At 47.0% G+C, this 20211-nt stretch overlaps 2 protein-coding genes across 3 annotated transcripts in view; one reads left to right on the top strand and one right to left on the bottom strand.

Moving 5' to 3' along the window:
• The window catches only part of BARX2 (BARX homeobox 2), a 67572-nt gene extending 51060 nt beyond the window's left edge, over positions 1-16512 (bottom strand). The window contains exon 1 of the mRNA XM_030841075.2: positions 16326-16512. Coding sequence (XP_030696935.1) covers positions 16326-16512 — 187 coding nt within the window. The remainder of the gene's footprint in view (positions 1-16325) is intronic.
• Positions 1-20211, top strand: part of ARHGAP32 (Rho GTPase activating protein 32) — a 481492-nt gene that overhangs the window by 138106 nt on the left and 323175 nt on the right. The window lies entirely within an intron of this gene.

The following is a 20211-nucleotide window of genomic DNA, read 5'->3' as shown; positions in this document are numbered from 1 at the left end:
ATATTTATTTTATTATTGTTATTATTGTCGTCTTGTGACTTCAACTCTGAAAGAAAGTCAGATGTAGCGTGTCCCACACGTACTTCTCTTTGAGGTAGAATTTTACCTGCAACATCAATCACTTCTTCCTCTGAAGGTACTCTACCTTCCTCTTGTCCTTACCCCTCTCCACTCCATCCCAGTGGGAAGGGCTAAACCTAAAGGATTCTCAGGCTAGTGGCTGGAGAAACCCAACAACGAATAGGAAGTTATCGCCAAGTCAGATTAATTTCAATCTCCCACTTAACTAGCGCTTCATGACTCAGGGGCTGCCATAGAAAATATTGAAGGCTTACCCATTCCCAAGTGCCTAAACAAAAGTGAGAATGGGACAGAGGCACCAAGAGAATCATGCTGGGTCCTTCCCGAGAGGCCTGGCAGCCCTGACCCTCACGAGGTGACAGTTCTGACAGGCACATATAGATGTGCATTTCCACCGCAGAAAGCACCCCAGCAATAAGTGCTTTATCCAGTGATGCACACCCTTCCGGATGGGCCTGTGTGATTACACAACGTTCAAGGGCCAGGAAACAAATTAAAGTCAAAGAAGAAGCATCTAAAAGTCACCCAAACCTCAAATGGAAAAAGGTCAGTAATTCTGATGCTCCCAATGTCTCATCAGTTGTCATCCTCAGATTTCCTCTGGGAAAACCAGGGAGGGTTAGAAATGCAGAGAAAAGTCCCCCAAATTCAGTGGAATCCCAGCCACCTTCCTGGAAATATTTTTCACCCCTCTCTCTGTGCAGAAAAATCTAGTGTTATTTCTAGAAAGGTTTGGGAATGTTTCCGTAGAGCTAAGAGCCTGATCTCAATTTCAGAGAGTCCTTGTAAAATTCCCCACCAAACTGACTTTCACGCCTCCACACATCACGGATGACAAGAGACCCCGATCTGTGACACAACAAAGGAGGTATCTGGGGGCTGAGAATGACATCACATGTTGTGGATTAGTAACAACCTCATTTCACAGCCGAGGAACCCTGTTTCCAACAGTCTCGTTCAAGGGTCTGTAAACTTCTCCCGAGAAGGGCCAGACAGTAAATATTTCAGGCCCTGTGGGCCACACTCTCTCCGTCAAAATGACTCCATATGTACACAAAGGAGAGTGGCTGTCGCCAGTAAAACTTCGTGGACACCAATATCTGGACTTCATATCATTTTCACATGTCACAGGAGATTGTTCTTCCGATTTCTTCTCTTCTGTGCACAGAGGTAAATGCCATCCTTATCTCGTGGCAGCAGGAAGAGAGCTGGCCATCCAGGTTTGGCCTCCCTGGGGTCTAGTCGTCTAGAAAAGTACGAAATGACCCTGACACTTAACAGCTTCCCTCATGTGGAGTCTGTGCTTGTTCACCTCACCTTGATCTCCTCAAGGCATTACACTAATACTCCTTAATCAACCCCTCTTCCCCACACACAGGGGAGGAGGGTCTATTTTATCAATGGCAGAAACTGAGGCACTGAGCCAGCCCAGAATGAGCCCGTGCGGAGCCCTGGGGGTGGCTTTCTGACAGCTCTTCTACCTTGAACTCTGCGTCCCCATTGCCTGCTCACTTCAAGTGCACACACCTCCTGCACTGGGCTGCGTGAACACTATTACTGCATCTTAATAGGATAATAGTGATCTTCTGTGACCCGGGATGGTGCAACTCTTTATTGCATCATTAATATATATCATCATAATATATATGATGATGAGACAACTGTGTGGCTAGGCGGGCCCTGGCCCAACCCCAAGCCATCGGCTGGCTGTCAGTTCTGAGTTATGCCTCTGAGAAGAAGCACGTACTCACGGGGCAATTTCCCAAATGAAATGTTCCATCCTCATTTTCAGATTTGGACAACAAATGCTGAACAAGCACGTAAGGATCCCTGTGTCAGGAGGATAATCGTTTCGTTGCCCCCGACTCTCCTCTCCCCATCATTGCTTCTCACTCCTCACCCACTCCTGCCTACTCCCCTCCTACCAGAGTAGAAACGCTTGGCTTCTCTGAATTCACAGACTGAACAGAATGCTCTCAACAAGTTGCCAAAGGTCCATATCTCCAGCTCAGTCCTATTTCCACAATGGTTCTGAGGCACTTAGGGGACCACGTCGGCGTTCTCTCCACGAATCGATACCACCCCACGGCACCAGAACGACACATCCACGTGTCTTAGCCCACCTGCTTCCAGCTGGCCCCCACCCACCCCTGAACCTGGATGATTTCACTAGAGGTTGCTTGAAGGAATCATCAGTATAAACGATTGGAAGGGGTTGCTGCCCTGGTCACCGGGGCTTCCTTCAACCCATGGAAGAATTCCATTCACCCTCATCAAAAGGGTTTTTCTCGGGCTTCCCTGGTGGCACAGTGGTTGAGAGTCCGCCTGCCGATGCAGGGGACACGAGTTCGTGCCGCGGTCCGGGAAGATCCCACATGCCGCGGAGCGGCTGGGCCCGTGAGCCACGGCCGCTGAGCCTGTGCGTCCAGAGCCTGTGCTCCGCAACAGGAGAGGCCACAGCAGTGAGAGGCCCGCGTACCGCAAAAAAACAAACAAACAAAAAAAACTCATAGCCTCTTCCAAAAGAAAAGACTATCCCTAACTCTACTCTTCAAAGGAAAAAAAAAAGTTAAACGTGCTGAGAAATTCTGCCACTTTTCTAAAAACGGTTCTTGAGAGGCACAGCTACATGATGAAACACTTCCTAGGGGTAATTAATCCTGAGCAACTCTTGTAAAAAAAAAAAAAAAAAAAAGAGTAACAAAGCACATTCTGTGATGCTGTCGTGTTTGACCAGTTTTTGCCACTCATGTATGCATTTGCAAAATTCTGAATTCACACTATAAAACAGAAAGATGGGGGGAATGAAACATACCTATTCATGAAGCCTTGAACTTCAACAGCTCACGGACCCCACCCAGGCTGCAAGAGGAGGCCCTAGGAGGCAGCCAGTGTAATGACATAACCCACAAGAATGCCCTAGAGTGAAGTGGTTTTTAAAGGATATCTAATTTTTCTTGAGTTTCATCCACCACAAATAGTAATCTTTCTCTAAAGGGCTGTGCTTCGGCCAACCAAGATGAGGTTATTATTATAAGATAATCATTTGTAATAGAAGCTATCAATTACTGAGTACTTATTGCCAGAAACTACGCTAAGTGCTTTACACACACTATTTCATTTAACCTACATGACTAACCCTATTAGGTAGTTATTACTATCTTCCATTTATAGATGGGGAAGTTGAGGGTCAGAAAGGCTAAATGACTTGCCTAAGGTCACACAGACAAGAAAACACAAACCAACCCAGGACCATCTGACTCAAAACCTATCCAGTAAGATCACTCCACTAAACTGCTTCATAGATTTGAGTCATGGCTGTAAATTACCTCAAGCTCATCTTTAAGCCGTCATCTACACTACAGTGATTCTCAAACTTGACTTTTCATTATAATCTCTTTTTAAAAATACAGATTCCCCAGAACCCACACCAGCCTGACTGGATAGAATGTGGGCGAAAAAAATTCATTTCTTATTCTTTTGTTTTAAGCCATGCCAAACAAATGGCCAGACTTTTTTTTTTTCCCACTGAACTTAATGAGTATTTCGTGAAAAATATTCCAAGTCTTAAGTCTCAAGGCGATTGGCTGGCATTCAGTTGTTAAGTACTTTCTCTCTGGTTCACAAGAATGAATAAATGAATGAACGCACGCGTGCCTGGGAATTCCACCCTCGACTCGCATAGAAAAGCTTTATCCAGAAGAAGCTTCCAAAGCTCGTGGAAGCACTGTGACCAAAGGAGACTTGGGAATGTTACACAGATACGGACACTGACGTCCAGCAGCAATGGGATGAGTTCAGGGTCGCCCAGCCGGACGGCAGCAGGCCCAAAATCTCCCAAACACCCACTTCCTCCAAAGACAGAACTGCTGCTTAGAATTCGTCTGGAATCATTCAGAAACACAAATAATCACAGGAAATGAAAGACAGACTGGCACATGTCAAATGGTTATAAATATGTGTAAAAGAGTCAACAGGTTCAAAATATACCCCTCGGCAGCCGGCACACTCACTGGACCTTTCTTTACATAAAGCATGGGGCCTCCTTGGAAGAAGACAGACGTGACTTCTAATTGACATAAGATTGTGTATATTGAACGAGACAGACCTGAGTTCCAACCTCAACTCTGCCACTTCCTCATGTGGCCGTGTTGCCATTTACTCAACCTCCCCGAGTGTCGCTTTCCTCCCCCAAAAACCAGTGATGATAGTAACTACTTCCTAGAGGGTCTCCATGCAGTTTAAATTCCTTAGTGAAGAGAAGCACCCAGCGTCTGGCTCACAGTTACCATTTATAATTGTTGTTATTTTTACTTTCCAGTTCCCTGAAAAGTGAAACACGTTCTGTTTACGCAGCTAATTGTTCTAACTGTCAAGGCTCAATGTCCCAGTTTAAAAAAATCAGCCCTCCAATAGGACATTCCTTTATGCCACCCTGCAAACCGAGGACTGAAAGCATGCTTCCAAGACACACAGCTGTCTAACGTGCTAAGAGCAATAATGAATTGCATAATATCCAGGGATAACAAAATTAACAACATCTTCCCCCAAAAATCTCCTCTGGGGTGATTTCAATCAAACGTTTCAACCAATTACTTCAGTCAAATGTTCAGTCATGAAAAACAGAGGATTTGGATTGGAACCTTATTAAAATATATCCCTCTCCCTCAGTGAAACTTGTTCAAAGTTAACCATAAATATCCCCAGTCCTCACCTGTACTTTCCCAAGTCGTTCCAAAGGGAAGATCCACGGTGGAGCTGTCAGATTTGCTGCCAGTGATGGACTGTCAGGGCAGCAGGGGCAGCACCTGCATGTCATCTCCCTCACACGCACACAGCCCTTTGGAAGACCTCTCCTGATAACATTCACTCCTTTCATAGCCCCAAGCCTGGAGAGTCCATTTTACGAGGAATAAGGTTTCACTGGAGAGACGCAGGAGGGGGACAGAGTAAGGCACAAATGAAGGTTCAATCTGTTCCTTTCACTGCAGCCGTCCTGTGCATCCATCCAGGTAAGACAACATGCAGAAGGCCTCGTTCCTGCAGCCCTGAAAGTCTGTCCACTGACAGCAAATCTGATAGATCCACCGGCCTTTCGGTCGTGTCCAATTTGGCCACCCTCCTCTAGATGTGGTCATTAGATCCTGCTGACCACGGCTGCACTGCCAAGCACCAAAGACAGCACAGCGACCCTGGCTGTTGATAGCTGGCGTGGGACGTGGGCTCCGAGGGCTTTGATCTATTTGCTTCTCTGTTTACATATGGATTTAGGACAGAGAGGGGTGGTCTCAGAAGGAGAAATGCTTTGGCAAACTCTTGACTGTACAAACTGTTTCATTCACACCAAGGACTATTTTCCCTCTGAAGGGACACAGAAAGAGCTCCAAAGGACCAGGTTTTTGTCACAATATCTTAAAGCAATATTTCTACATTGGAACTATTTTGCAGAGAAAAGAAGAATGCCTTGGCTGTTAAGATAGGCTGAACAAAACACCTGTCACCAGAGTTGTCGCTGGGGAGTAATGTGGTCCAGGTTACCCTCTCCAAACCACAGGACCACCATTCATCATCCCTAACAGACAGCTCTCTGTGTGGTTACCATGGTAACAGTTCTCATCCCTTCCTAACCATCCCTGATACCACACACCAAAGTGTTAAAATCAAATCATGTTTACAGAATATAAAGAAAACTCAGCCAGCTTACATGCCAATACCAACATGATTCTTCCCTGCCAAGAAGCTACATTTTAATATATTTTTGATTCTTTGGTATTCACAGATGTCCCTAGACAATTTTTTAAGTTAAATTGTCAATAGCAGTGACCATTGGTCAAAAGCCAAGGGTGGGGCTTCCCTGGTGGCGTAGTGGTTGAGAGTCCGCCTGCCGATGCAGGGGACACGGGTTCGTGCCCCAGTCCGGGAGGATCCCACATGCCGCGAAGCGGCTGGGTCCGTGAGCCATGGCGGCTGAGCCTGCGCGTCCGGAGCCTGTGCTCCGCAACGGGAGAGGCCACAACAGTGAGAGGCCCGCCTACCGCAAAAAAAAACAAAAAAAAAAGCCAAGGGTGGTATATCATTTGAGCAGTTACATATCAAAGCAAGATGCAATCAAAGGCAATCTACTGGGATTTGAAACATCATTAAGAAGAAGGGGAAAGAACCTACTGACTCTTCCTTGCATGCTTAGTAATGGATAGTTGCAGAAAACAAACACACACTTCATCAGCACTTCCTTCCAGCCCTAGTGCCCAGCTCAGAGCCCATTTATTCACATGCCGAAGCATTACCTGGGGGAAAGCAATTATCTTGGTGAAAAATGACATCCCCACCCAGCCAGGGGAGGTAAGTGAGATCCAAAAGCCAATTTCAGAAGCCGCAGTGGTTGTTTCAGGGTGAGTTGTACACATGTGTCTAATTATAAAGTTCTTTCCCCACTGTGAGACTGTATACAAGAAGCTTGTACTTAACAGCTTCTCTCAGGATAGAAAGCTATTAAGAAAACCATCAAAGGTCCCCCAAGGGGTTTCCCTGGTGGCGCAGTGGTTGGGAGTCCGCCTGCCGACGCAGGGGACACGGGTTCGTGCCTCGGTCTGGGAGAATCCCACATGCCGCGGAGGGGCTGGGCCCGTGAGCCATGGCCGCTGAGCCTGCGCATCCGGAGCCTGTACTCCGCAACGGGAGAGGTCACAACAGTGAGAGGCCCGCGTACCACAAAAAAAAAAAAAAAAAGTCCCCCAAGATCAAGAGTTTTATGGATATGTGGGGTCTCCCATACTATCATTTTTCAATGTTTATATTATAGAAAATTTCAAACATACAGAAAAGTACAAAGAATAATGTAAGGAACATCTTGTGCCCATGACCAAGCTTTGCCCAATCTTAATGCTTGGCTGTACTTACATTAGGCCTTTTCTTTTCCTTAATAAATTACTACACAGGAAAGTAAAAATCTGTATATAGCCCTCCCAATCCCATGCCCTTGCCTCCCTAAACAATATACAGTATTGGCCTGCATGTTTTCCAGCGTTATATAAATGGTATCAGACTGTAAGTACCAATCTACAACTTGTGTTTTTTTTCCTCAGCCTTGTATTTCTAAATCTTGTCTGTATTAATACAAGTAGATCTGGGTCATTCATTTTCATCACTGCGTAGAATTTCACTGCTTGTATATAATACACAGAATTCTGTCCTTTTTCCTCTGAAGGGCAGTTAGACTGAGATTTTTCACTATCATAAACAACATAGAAATGAGCATTCCTCTACCAGTGTCCTATTGCACACATGCAGTGATTTCTCAGGGCACAAACAGAGGTGGAACTGCTGGGTTGAGGGCATGTGTGTATCTGCTTCCAGGTGTTGCCACGCTGCTTCCAAAGCAATTGTGCCAAATAACCCTCCCACCATCAGGGAGTGAGAACATCTATTGTTCCACAACCTTGTCATAGAGCGATACCATCAGAGTCTTTCATGTTTACCTGTCTGACTGGTATGAAATGGTACCTCGTTTTCATTTGTGTTTTCCTGATTACCAGGGACATCCTTTCATGCTCACTGGACACCTAGATCTTCACTTCTATGAGTTGCCAATTTTTCTACGTGCCTTTTTTCTTATTGCTTTGGAAGAGATCTTTATACCTTCAGTGACTTTATAAAGTTACTTAACTTCTCAGCTTCCATTAGTAAAGCAGAGCTACTATCTCTTAGGAATGATTGGAAGCTGAATGAAAATCACTGGGTCCAGTGCCTGTAACATGCTAAGCCTCAAAACAAGTCACTATTTCTATTACAGTAAGTCCCCTAAATACGAATGAGTTCCATTCCGAGAGCATGTTTGTAAGTCCAATTTGTCCGTAAGTCCAACAAAGTTAGCCTAAGTACCCAACTAACACAATTGGCTAGAGAGTACTGTACATAATAGGTTTATAATGCTTTTCACACAAATAATACATTAAAAAAACACAAAAAAAATAAAGAAAACATTTTTAATCTTACAGTACAGTACCCTGAAAAGTACAGTAGCACCAGCTACATCACCACTGCTTTTACGCTTGCTTCCGGACATCCTAGGCTTGAAATAAAGATACTGTACTACTGTGCTCTACACAGTACTGTAAAGTACACAAAAGCACACCCACTTGGAGAGGATGTGCGCACGTGACAGCGTCTGCCAGAGACATGAATTAACACGTGATTGGACCTGTGAACGCACTTTCGCATCTTTGAAAGTTCACAACTTGAAGGTTCGTATGTAGGGGACTCACTGTGTCGTTATGAAGATGAATAATGAGGTTCAGGGTTGAGAGTATACGTTTCTAGCCTTTCTCCCCAATTTGTAGCCCCCTTTAGGATAAACACTGCAGAACTCGGGAAGATGACCCTGAGTACCTCTGGCTCCGATTTCCCCAGGACACAAAGACATAATATTAGGACTCTGTTGTTTATAAGTTACCATGAGGAAAGTGTGCAACGTTGACTCTCTCAGATAGTGCTTAAAAGAAACATCAGAGCTACACATCCTCCAATCTACAAGTGGCTGTGATCTTGTCTGTGAGACCATGATCCTGAATTTCAGCAATGGTTAAGTACCTGCATGAAAAGACCTCTGGGAAGAGGGAAGTGAGCAGTGGAGAATGGCAGGCAAATCAGTATTAGGGACCTGTCCGGTATTGCCGGGGTGGAAACACAGCCATGACTACATGCGATACCACCAGGCCCAAGACCTCACCATGTCCCCACACGTCATAAGTGATCCTCGCATAAGAAAAGTGAAAGGACAATCATCCTATCGCTTATCACATACAGAAGTGTGTTTTTCAATAATGACCAAAAGGACATTGACATCACTTTGGTGGCAGGCACACTGTGAAAATACTTCTCCAATATTTATCCAATATCCAGAAGCACGTGTTCCTGAGGACATGGTGGTGAGCTAGAGAGATGCAAAAAAAAGGAATCACATAAGCTTCTCTGCCTGGACCCTTAAGATATTTAGTTTTGTGCTGAGATCCTCCAGATCGGCTTCTACTCAGTTGCGTCCTGGCCTCTCCTTGGAGAAAGGCCATGTTCATTTTTATGAACTCTGCCAGTGGAGTCAGGGAGCGTATACAGCTGACCTCCAGGCCGATCAAGCAGTCCTGACACCAGCTTCAACCGGCGACTAGTGGAGTCCCTTTTTACACGTACTTGCAGCTCGTCTAACATTCAGAATGATCTTCCTCCATATTCAATTTCCACCGGCACTAAAGGAACCAGAGACTTTCCTTAGTGACCCTCTGCCTGTCTTTCGCATAGTAGTCATAGGTAAGAGTCAACTCCAGACCAAACATAATTAAGCCATCTTCTGACATCTATCTGGGTGTACTGCTTTCTTCCTTAAATGTGTGCCAAGTTTCCACTTCCAAGAAGTTAATCTGCCATGTAGAAATGCCGTGGTGATAAGTAATTAGTCACTGTAATGGAAAATTAACTGTGTTTTTATTTAGAGCATTCATTTTAACAAGACATTTCTTTTTCCAACTGTTATTAAGCTGCAATAAAAATAAATTAAATCCTAAGGATCTGCAAAGGTTTTCTGGTTAAATAAAAACAAAAAAGAAGAAGAAGAAGAAAAACCGCCTCTTCTCCTAGAGTCAGAGTATTTCTTATTTTGTTAACATCACTAAGTTGGTACACGGTCCTGGTCTGAACCCCATTCCCGGTAAATTCTAAGGCCAATTCTAACCCTGTCACCCGTGCTGTGGACAGAGGAACAACCCTTCCACCGTCATGGCAGCTGACCCGGAGGCAGTCATGCCAGGCGGGACGGAGGGCCTTCGCCACATGTGGGAAGTCTTCACCCAAATGTTCTCTCTCCTTCTCTCTTTTTTCCTCCCTGTTTTGCTGCTCCCAAGAGACTTGCAGCCAAGTGATTCGCAACAGCCTGGCAAGCACCTGTGGGCTTTGGCAAGTCCTGGGTTAGAAGGCGGCTAATCCAGCTCAGTGGGGTCCGTCTCTGATGCCCCAGTACAAACACCACCTCCTCGAGACAGGAATGGAAAACGGCATTCCCCAAGAGAGAATGCAAAATGCGGCCTCCACCTGTCCACCTCATCCAAAGCCTTGCAGCCCTCTAACCATGTTCCAGCTAAGGGTTCAGCAGCAGGTGTAGCCAAGGGACGCGAACTGACTTCACTGGGGGCGGAAGAATGGCCGGCGTGGTCCGCAGGCTCCGCAACCCCCATAGAAGTTCCCAGGCTTTGTACTAAGGCGGGAGCCTCAGATCTGTGCCCCACCTAACTTCCGTCTCTGTTCCTCTTCCTCCCGACCTCAAAACAAAGTGCAAACAGCACCTAAAAATGCTTCTGGGTTAACCCTGATTCAGTCACGCTAAATGCTGGGCAGGGCACTCCCCACCCCCCACCCCCACCCCCGCCCAGGCTCTTCCCTGAAGGCGCCCCAGCAGGTGTCTAAGTCAAATCAACGTGGGCATTTACTCTCCAAGCAGGGACAGAAGAATTTCAGAAGCCACCTTCGTGTTGCCCCCAGGGTCATTCGGACGCTGAACTACATACCAGGCGGAATCAAGTGGCTTCAAGAACTTCAAAGAAACCCACCCTTTTTCTTTTTCCCTATTCCTTCCCTTTTTTTGTTTTCATCTCTCTTTACAATCTAAACAACAATTTACCGTCCTTACTGCTTTTCAAATAGATTCCTGGGATGTAAAAACCTAACAATCTTCGCATTTAGATTCCTGAGGTACGTTAAAACCAGCAGCTATATACCAGCCAGGCTGGGATCACAAATTTTATTTTCAAGCCAGAGGTAACAACCAACACTGCAGGAAATTGGTTTCATAAAAGATCTACTGCATATACAATTTCAGTTGAGTTGTATTTAAGGAGGTTAATATGACAATTTTGGTGTTGATAATACCCTTTAAGTGGAGTTCAAAGAGAAAATTCCAGACGGTAAGCAAACGGATTAAATTATCATAATGTTTCACAATTCCAAAGTGCCCACATAGACTCTAGAGGACCACAAAAAAGAGCTTGGCAGTGGCTCTACAGGTGTTTCAGAGAAAGATTTAAAATATCCCAACTGTTAGCCAAGACTTAGAATAAACTTAAAAATAATGGCAGTGGACTTCCCTGGTGGCTCAGTGGTTAAGAATCCGCCTGCCAATGCAGGGGACACGAGTTTAAGCCCTGGTCCGGGAAGATCCCACATGCCACGGAGCAACTAAGCCCGTGTGCCACAACTACTGAGCCTGCGCTCTAGAGCCTGTGAGCCACAACTACTGAGCCCATGTGCCACAACTACTGAAGCCTGCGTGCCTAGAGTCTGTGCTCTGCAACAAGAGAAGCCACTGCAATGAGAAGCCCGTGCACCACAACCAAAAGTAGCCTCTGCTCACCACAACTAGAGAAAGCCCGCGCAGCAATGAAGACCCAACGCAGCCAAAAATAAAAAATAATTTAAATAAATTAAATAAATTAAAAAAAGTAATAATGGCAGTGCCGTCAACAAGCAAGTGTAAATATTTGTTGAATTAAATTATTGAATTAAATGATACTGAAGATTATAGACCTTTGGAAAGGCATTTTAACTTGCTAATTTCTAATCATTTTCCCATTCGCTATTAGAAAAATAAGAACCGGCGAATAAATTGCTAATAAACTATTCACTCATTAAAACTGACCCCTAAGGAATCCCTCAGTGTCTCTATTTAACAAAGGTGTCATAAAATTTAAGGAGTAAGGAGACAACAGCTGAGGATCCCGAAAGAGCTCAGCTCCAAATATATCCTGACCTTGGATGAGTCCTCTATCCTGGGCTTCCCTCAATTTATTTACCCTTAGAATGGGAACAGGAGAGGCAGTGATGAGTGATTTGCTAATGAAAGCGTATTTGCCTCTGGTAGAAATACAAACGCTTGTTAATAAAGATCATTTTCCACACCCTCAGTTTGCATTTCTCTATCAACGTTCCAGTGCCCAGGATCCAGGTTCCCAAGATACTACAGGTTTTGGTCTCCAACTAAAAGACTGAGCTAGGATTGGGGGAATCACTGGAGCCAACTCATGAAGTGGCAGCAGACTCCCTGACCCCCATCGCACAGGTCCACACCTCATTTCATTTTTCACCAGGATGACACCCAATCTTTGTGATAAAAATGAGCCCAAGGACACCACCCCAAAGAACTTGTTTCTCTTGGACCCACCAAAGACTAAAATGTTCTCAAAGCCCGCTCCTAAGATAAACACCCTTCCCCACATGCCCCTTTCAAATGGCTGGTTAACTGTCCCTCGGGTGTGACCGCACAGCTTTATCCCGGGTGTGTAATGGAGCTGGAAGAATCTTCCTGATTTCTCAGTACCTTAATATGAAAGACGGCGGTGTACAGTGCGGGCTGAAACTATGTTTAAGCCCTGATGTGACCCTAGCACTTCGCAAAAAAAAAAAAAGTATGTTCTGCTTAGGAAGGCTGGTCTGTGGTCACTGTGATTCCTCCCAGTCAGCTCTGTAAGACTGGCCACTGGAGGTCACGGGGAGAGCCTACAGAAAGAACCCTTCTGCCAGAGGAGACAAAAAGAATTAAACTATAGGTTTTAGTGAAATCACTAAAAGTCATGCAGGGGCCATGGGTTGTAAAATGTACAAATACCTATATTCACCTCCCCCCAAATGTGCGTGTACAAGTCCTAGGGTAATTCTAGGTTATAAGTATCGGTAATTATAATAAGTTATAAGTAATTATGCACAGTACTTAGGTTTCTCAGTATCATCTTATGAAAACTCTTAGGGTAAATTGTTACATCTTTGTTTTTGTGAAGCAAGTTACTCATTTTTTCCAAACACCCCTCAAATTTAGAGAGTCTGCCTATTTCTAAAGATCAAACTGAAAGAGAGATCCCTCAGAAGGAACCGTGCCGCTACCTCTGCAATCTATTCCGTCCTGAGAAGCCAGTTCAAGGGACTCTTCCACCAAGAAACATTAATCACAACCAGAAAAATAAAACAATGCACCTGAGAGTTAAACAATATTTATGATATCATAAACTGCAAGTCATTTTTGGCCTTCAATCACCGTCAACGTTCTAATGTTTATGAGAGATCATCACCGGCTTCTAAGGGGCAATACAGTTCCATTATGAGTGACGATTACTGTTACCAGATTTTAACGTAAGAACAACATGTCATAAACTAAGTTCATTCTAAACACCTTCCATACCTCCTCAACAGTCTGAATAACAAACTTTTTTTTTCAAATGGAGGATCTCTTTGGGCTTGGTTTTTAAATTTTATTTTAAATTTAATGACAAATGTTCCTTTAGTTTGGCTTTAAGAGGAGGATTCCTTTACTCAATATCTATTATGTGATGCAGGAGATCTATTGGGAAACTTAAATCAATCTGGAGATTGCTCCCTAAAACTAAAATTACTCTATTTTAATAAGGAAGGGCCTGTTCAAATAAAGAATTGTTTTTGAAGATGAGTAGTCCGTCAAGGTTAGGGTGTCTAATAATAAATGACTGTCAAGTGATTACCTACCAGATGAGAAATGTTTCCATTTCTCAGTGTACTTGAATATACATGCTCTTCTGCCCGAGATCAGGGTCATAAACTGACATTACGATTTTGCTAAATCTGAACGACATGGTTTGCCTAATTACGTAGCGGCTTTTTAAACGCTGTAGCTTTTTTTCCACCACAATTTCATGTATTTACTGTGCACGGTGGTCACTTTATTATCTTAGTTTTCATTATTTTAGCTGAGAAAGGTCACTTCTGTTAGTTATATAAATCTTAAAACAGCAAACCAAAGGATGAGATAGCTCAGTAACTTTAATTCCAATTTATGCCTTTCACTTGATTTGAACATTTTATGCATTGGTTCCACCAAAAGTGCTAAATATTTATCTCTATCCAGAAAAAAATATATATATATAGTTTCATTATGAATGCCAGCAACTTATTGCTGTTTTTTTAATTAATAAAAAAAAGATTAAGTTCATCCAATTTAAGATTTGTGATCCTGAACATAACTGTTAAAAGCAACAAAAATGCTTTGAAAGCATGGTATTCGCAAAACCTTTGAGAAGTCGCTAATGGTATTCCCATGATCTAATACATGTAAGGCTTTAACTGTAATCGTAAACCCACGGAAAGCTTATGATCTGAAAGGATGGACTATTGTAGCCAGTTTTTGTGGGTTTAATTCCACGGGCAAATCCCAGTTTCTATATTTTAAATCTCAACTAGAGCAAAATCACAACACATTTTCAAAAGAACAACCTAAAGAAATCAAGCATGGGAACAATAAGGCAAGAACGCCAGTGCCAACAACCACCCTCTCCCACAAACCATCAAAGAACTTCAAAAGCACGAGGCTGAGCACAACTTTTAGTTCGTGAGATATGTGTGATTCACTTTTAACACTCACAAAAGTACACATGAATCGCTGTATTTTCCTCCGATGTATGTCCCACACAAGGTTCACTAAAACACAAAACTTACTCAGCCTCAACGGATGACTGGGTCATTGTCTTTGGAGGCTGTTTATTACTCTTCCTCTGGCATGATTCCTATGATCCAGTTCTGTGACTGCTAAAGGCCAGGAAAAGCTGCCTTCAACTCAATGCATGGCGCGAAGTCGCTAAAAAGTTTGCCCGCATCAGGCTATGCCTAGGTGCTTAGGAGAAGCTGTTCTGCTTTGTCCTAGGGACCTCCAGGTACACAGTGTCTTTTCAGGGTGCGAGAGATTTACGATTAAAACGGATCCTCTCTTTTTCCTTTAAGGGATTTGAGTTCTCATGGCAAATGATTATTTATGCTCAAAACAAGAATCAGCCTAGTTCCCCGCTCCAAGATCTAAGCAGACAACTCATCCCAGGTGTAACGCATGGCAGACATACAAATGTAAAAACATCAACCATATCTATCTTGTTTTTCAATTTCTTCTTCTATCTTGTTTCGTATATTTCTTGGCTTTTAAAATGCAGTATTACAAGTCTTGTTCTGGGCTACCAGGCCTAATTCCACCTTACAGACAAAATGTGTTTTACAAAGGAGTAATTGAGTATAATACTCATTTTATTACCAAACACATGTAGGAACAAGTTGGTTGTCAAAGAACTTTACTGTATGTACTTACACACGTATTTACTGATTGTCCTAGAGAGCCTATCAATGGAATCAACAGAAAATGCAGTATTCCAAGCACAGTGTGCTAGCAGCTCTTGGCCTGAACGTTCCAAAAATATCTTTCAAAGCCACTGCTATCTTTTCACTTTACTTTTTCAAAGTAAGTACAATTAAATTCATTTATTTCGTGCTACCCATGCAACAGATATACCCTCAAAGGTTCTTTCGGTTTGGAAATACTAAATTTTTACCTTCAGTTGAAAGCAGGGTCAATAACTTTTTTGATAAAAATTGCTTCAATTTTTTTTTTTTTTCGCTATACCCACGTCTGGAGAGCCTAAATCCTTCATAATGCCAGGGCACTATGAAACTTGGAGCTTCTTTTAATGCAAGTTTTTTAGAAATAACTTTGGATTTATTTTCTACATAAACCTATGACTTTTAAAGTATATTTATTAAGTGTTCTTTATTTTTACTACGGGTCTCGTTCTTGTGGCGAAAGCAAACCAGATTTGAGGAGTGTTTTTATCGTGATCATTGTTTTTTAGTCACTTAAAACTCACAGGGTTGACCTCCTCAGCTGGCTCCACAACACGACACATTCCAGAACTACTTCCCCAGAGGGAGATCCTTTTAAGTAAAGTTCAGCGGATTTTGCGGGGAACCTCGGGATACTGACTTACTTGTAAAATTCCCAGTGGAGACTGGAGGAAGTTGGACGAGTTAACTCAAGGTGAGAAGCAACGCCACTTCCTGAGACAATGATTTAAGTGCTCAACCAGGTCAAGGGTTTGAACTTTCTTCCTGAAAACCACAGCAGCGCTGGGAAGGAGAAAGGCTCTCCTGCCAGCAGATCCCAGGCGCTGCGGGGCGGCCGGCTCTCGGGGGCGCGCTGCCTTGACTGCCTTTGTAACCTTGCCATTGACACCTTGCCGGGCCCCTTCCAGGTTGCAGAGGCCTCTGCAATGCTCGCCTCGGACAAGTCTAGTCCTCTTGCGGGGGCCCACAATTCCCGGGCCCCTTCCTCTCGCCCTTGGGTGGGAGGACAGAGGTGGTCAAGCGCCCGACCCCGGCACGAAAGCGGCCACACCCCACTGCGCTCCCGCGGGCCGTCTTACCGGTACAGGAATGCAGGGGCTTGGGTCGCACGACCAGCGACGGGCACATGGAGTAGAGGGAAAGTTTCTCAAAGTAGTCGCAGGTCTCCTTGGAGAGGATCTCGTCGATCATGAAAGTCTTGTAGCGCCTCCTGGCTGCTTTGAGCTGGCCGGGCGAGCTCAGCCTCAGCTCTGCGTGGCAGTGCATGGTGAGCCCGGGCGAGCGCCCGCCGCCCGAGGCCGCGGGGCTGGCGCGCCGGCGGGGGCCTCCGGCCGGCTCCTCGGCGACCGGGAGGCGGCGGGGCTCAGGAGGTGCGGAGGGGAGCCGGCACCGGGCGCGCGGGCTGCGCGTCTAGACCCACCCGCGGATCAGCATCTTCGCCGAGCCTTTTGGGGACAGTGCAGCTGTCAATCAGCGCGCGCTTCCCGCAGGGCCTGGTGCTGAGCCGCGCGGAGGGCCGGCCGCTCGGCGCCCACCCCGCCCAGCCCGCCTGTGCCACCCGGGGCGGACCTGCGCGCCTCGTGCCCGCCGCTCTTGATAGCCTTCTCCAGCCTCTCAGCGTCTCACGCTTGTCTGCGTGCCTATTTTAAGACACTCGCTCCGGCTCTCCTCCCCGCCCCCCTCCTGGGACGAGCTCCAGGTGTGTGTGTGTGCAGTGTGCGCGCCCGTGTGTGCGCGCGGTGCGGGGAGCGCGCGCCGCCCCCGCCAACGGGCTAGGCCTCCGGGGGCAGCTGCCCACGCGGAGCCCCGCGCGCCACCCTCGCGCCGGGCATGCCGCGCTCCCAGCCGTGCTCCCATCGCCGGCACCCGGCGGGCGGGCACGTCCTGGTCTGTTAGTAGAAAGAAGTCAAGACTTCGCCGAGGCTCCCGAGACTGCGGGCCCCAGAACCGGCGCCCCCGAGGAGCTGAGTGCCTTCCTGCCTCCGCACGTGGACTTCCGCGCGCCGTTTCCCAAGGACGGCGCCCGCCCCTAGCGTCCCCAACGCTCGCAGCCGGCTCCCAGCCCGCGCGTTCTGGCACCCGGAGCCTACGCCGCGATCGCGAACTTGACCGTTCCACGGAGATACCAAACCATCAATGACCTTTGCCCTGTCCGTTATCCCCATAGTAAACTGTTAAAAAAAAAAAAGTAATCAAAAGCACGTGTTCCGTTTTTATTTTTGAGCTCTGTTTATAAACATTTTTTCGTCCCCAGAAGGGCCAGCGCAGCGGGACTGCCGGGTGCGGCGAGTCAGCCCGGTCGTGGCTCCTGGTGCCCGATACTCTAGCACCACGGCTTTCGTCCCCCGGGTCCCTGGCGACGCGTAGGGTTGGGGGAGCCGCGAAGACACGCGTTCATTAGGTGGTTTGTCTTCTGCCTCTTGGGCGCCTAACTTCCGAGTCTGTCCCAATCAGTATCTGAACGAACTTTTGTTTTCAGTTGGAATTGTTGGGCGAGGGGCGAGGGGACCCCACCCAGCCTCGGCACCCGGACCGTCCCGCTGCCCGCGTCCTGCCCCCTCGCCCGCGCTCGGCAGAAACTGCCGGTGCTGCCGGTTTCGCGCAATTATGCCTGGGAGTTAGTTTGCACGGGGCCGGAAGGGAAACGCACTGTAAGGAGACTGAGAATTACAGAAGCGGATGGTCTTCTCCGAGACCGAGTTTGGGTATGGTGACATCTCGCGGCCCCGGGTAACGGCGGGCTTGCTGCAGAGCTGCTCGCCCTGCAGCCCGAGTCGCCGCGGAAGCAAGTGGACGCGCGCGCCAGGGCCAGTGGTTCAATTCAGAGGGAAGGGGAAAGCCTGGAGAACTAATAGGCACTGAGAGAAAATAGTAATAAACCGAATCAGAGCCTTGCATTAGACGTGGCCCGCAACGCGCCTTTGAGGAACTTCATTCCCGAGGTGTTTGCGTGCGCCCTGGCTCCCCTCCCCTCCTCCTCTCCATTTAGAACGGTTTTCGTTTATTCTCATGGTATCTCCTTATGCTTATTCTCCTCCCGGAGCGGCGGCTTGAGGGCCCGCGAGAGCTGCGGCCGGGTGTCCCGGTGGCGGCGCGCGTCCCGCCGCAGAGCCCAGAGGTCGCCGCGCTGGGCCCGGCGCGTCTGCGGCTGCGGTGGCCGGTCCCAAGGCCTGTCCGCTGCCCCGCGCGGGGCCGAGAACGCTCCCAGCTCAGCCCGGGCAGCGCCGCTCGGCGCTGCGACCCAGGGGTCCTCCTGGACGCCGGCGGAGCAAGGACTCAATGCACCACGAGCGGGGGACCGTTCCCAGGGGCGCGGGGTTCGCACCGAGGACATTGTTGGGTGGGGAGTTATATGTCCCGCTGGAAAGTGCAGAGCTGTCGGCAGCGCCGAGAAACTGCGTGTTTGGTGGGATTGGAGGGCGCGGCGTGGGGGAGACCCCCGAGTCTCTGCACCGCACCCGGTGACCCTGGAGAGGGACCGAGCGTTAGCCCTTCGGACCCTCTGTCGGGCCCTCACGTTACGCGCGCGCCCCGTCACTCTTCGGGCCCAGTCTTTTCCTCCACCTCTTGTCCCGTCCTCTAGCCTCGCCGGCTCTTCCGGTTCCTTCCACCGCCACAGGCCCCTTTCCTCCGCTTCCGTCCATTTCCCCTTACCCACTGTTCCCAGCACTCCGGGCCTCCTCTGCTGGATCGAATTCCCCCATCTCTCCTCCGCATCTTCCATCTCTTTCTCTTTTCCTTTCTTTCCTCTCTTCCTTCCCTCTCTTCAGACCCAATAAATTAAATAATAGCTTATTGGATTTTCCATCTTTTCTATTTTCTACCACAGAGGCAAGAAATCTCATAGGGGGTCTGAGAGCACAAGTCCCCAGGTATTGGAAAGAGAGATTCCAGATCTTGGGAGTCTGGAACCTTCAGCTTTCTGTCGCTTATAATCAAAGCTGAGACTCAGTTTTTTCATTTGTAAATGATAATCATAATACGTACTTCACAAGGTTAGCCTTTCATAATCCATGCCTACACGGCTCTTCCCTTCAGTGGGAATGCCCACGGCACCCCATCCCCTCCCTCCTTCGCTGCCTGGAAAACTAATTCAAGGCCCATCTCAAATGTCACCTCCTTTGGGAAAGATCCCACACTCCCCAAGGCTGTCCTTGCTGTTCCTACCTCTATCTTAGAGGTTCCTTTACTGTATTATTGCCTTCTGCATATTTCTTTCACCCACTGGACAATTCGTCTTGTATCACCAATACCAGCATAGCACTGGCACATAGTAGGTTCTCAGTACCCGTCATGAATAAATTAATGCATGAAAGCTGGGATAATTATATAATGTGTGTAAGACCCGAGCACACGATGGGACTTCAGATCTTCACTAGTTGTACTACATTTGTCTTTCTCCTTAAATGAGCCTCTCTTTCCTTTATATTTTTGGTTTTTCAGTAACGGCATCCAGCCCAATTCCCATTTTGCACTCATCTCTCTCTTTTCACTCCCTCTCGCCTGATCTCAGACTGTAAAGGGCTTTCGTGGGAAGAAGCACACCCCAGCTGTCAATCATGAAGTGGGGCTTTGGTCAGGAATAGTCAGGGGTTTTGTTTCCAACATTAATGAAGTGGCTGAAACAGCAAACATCTGCCTAAGAGCCTCAAACCTTTTCCAGCTGCTGGAGACCCACAGACACTTCCCAGCCTCCTGTGACTGTACCCCGGCAGTGTCTGCCCCTCTACCGGGAGGAACACACATGGAGAGGAACAGACCTGTCTGTACCCAGCCACGCTTGCTCAGGCAGGAATGGAAGGGGATAAAAATGCACATCACCAGCAGGCTTCAGGAGATCAGCTCCCCTCCCCCATCCGGCGCCTGATTCCTGGGGATAGAGCCCAGCCAGAAGGAAGGAGGCAAAGACACCTGTGCAAAGTTAAAAGGTTCTGACAACTAGAAACCAAAGAATCACCCTTTCCC

This window comes from Globicephala melas, chromosome 8 (assembly GCF_963455315.2).
Source record: "Globicephala melas chromosome 8, mGloMel1.2, whole genome shotgun sequence".
Taxonomy (NCBI): domain Eukaryota; kingdom Metazoa; phylum Chordata; class Mammalia; order Artiodactyla; family Delphinidae; genus Globicephala; species Globicephala melas.
Note: the sequence above shows the minus strand (reverse complement) of the source record. Positions and strands in the feature narration are given on the sequence as shown.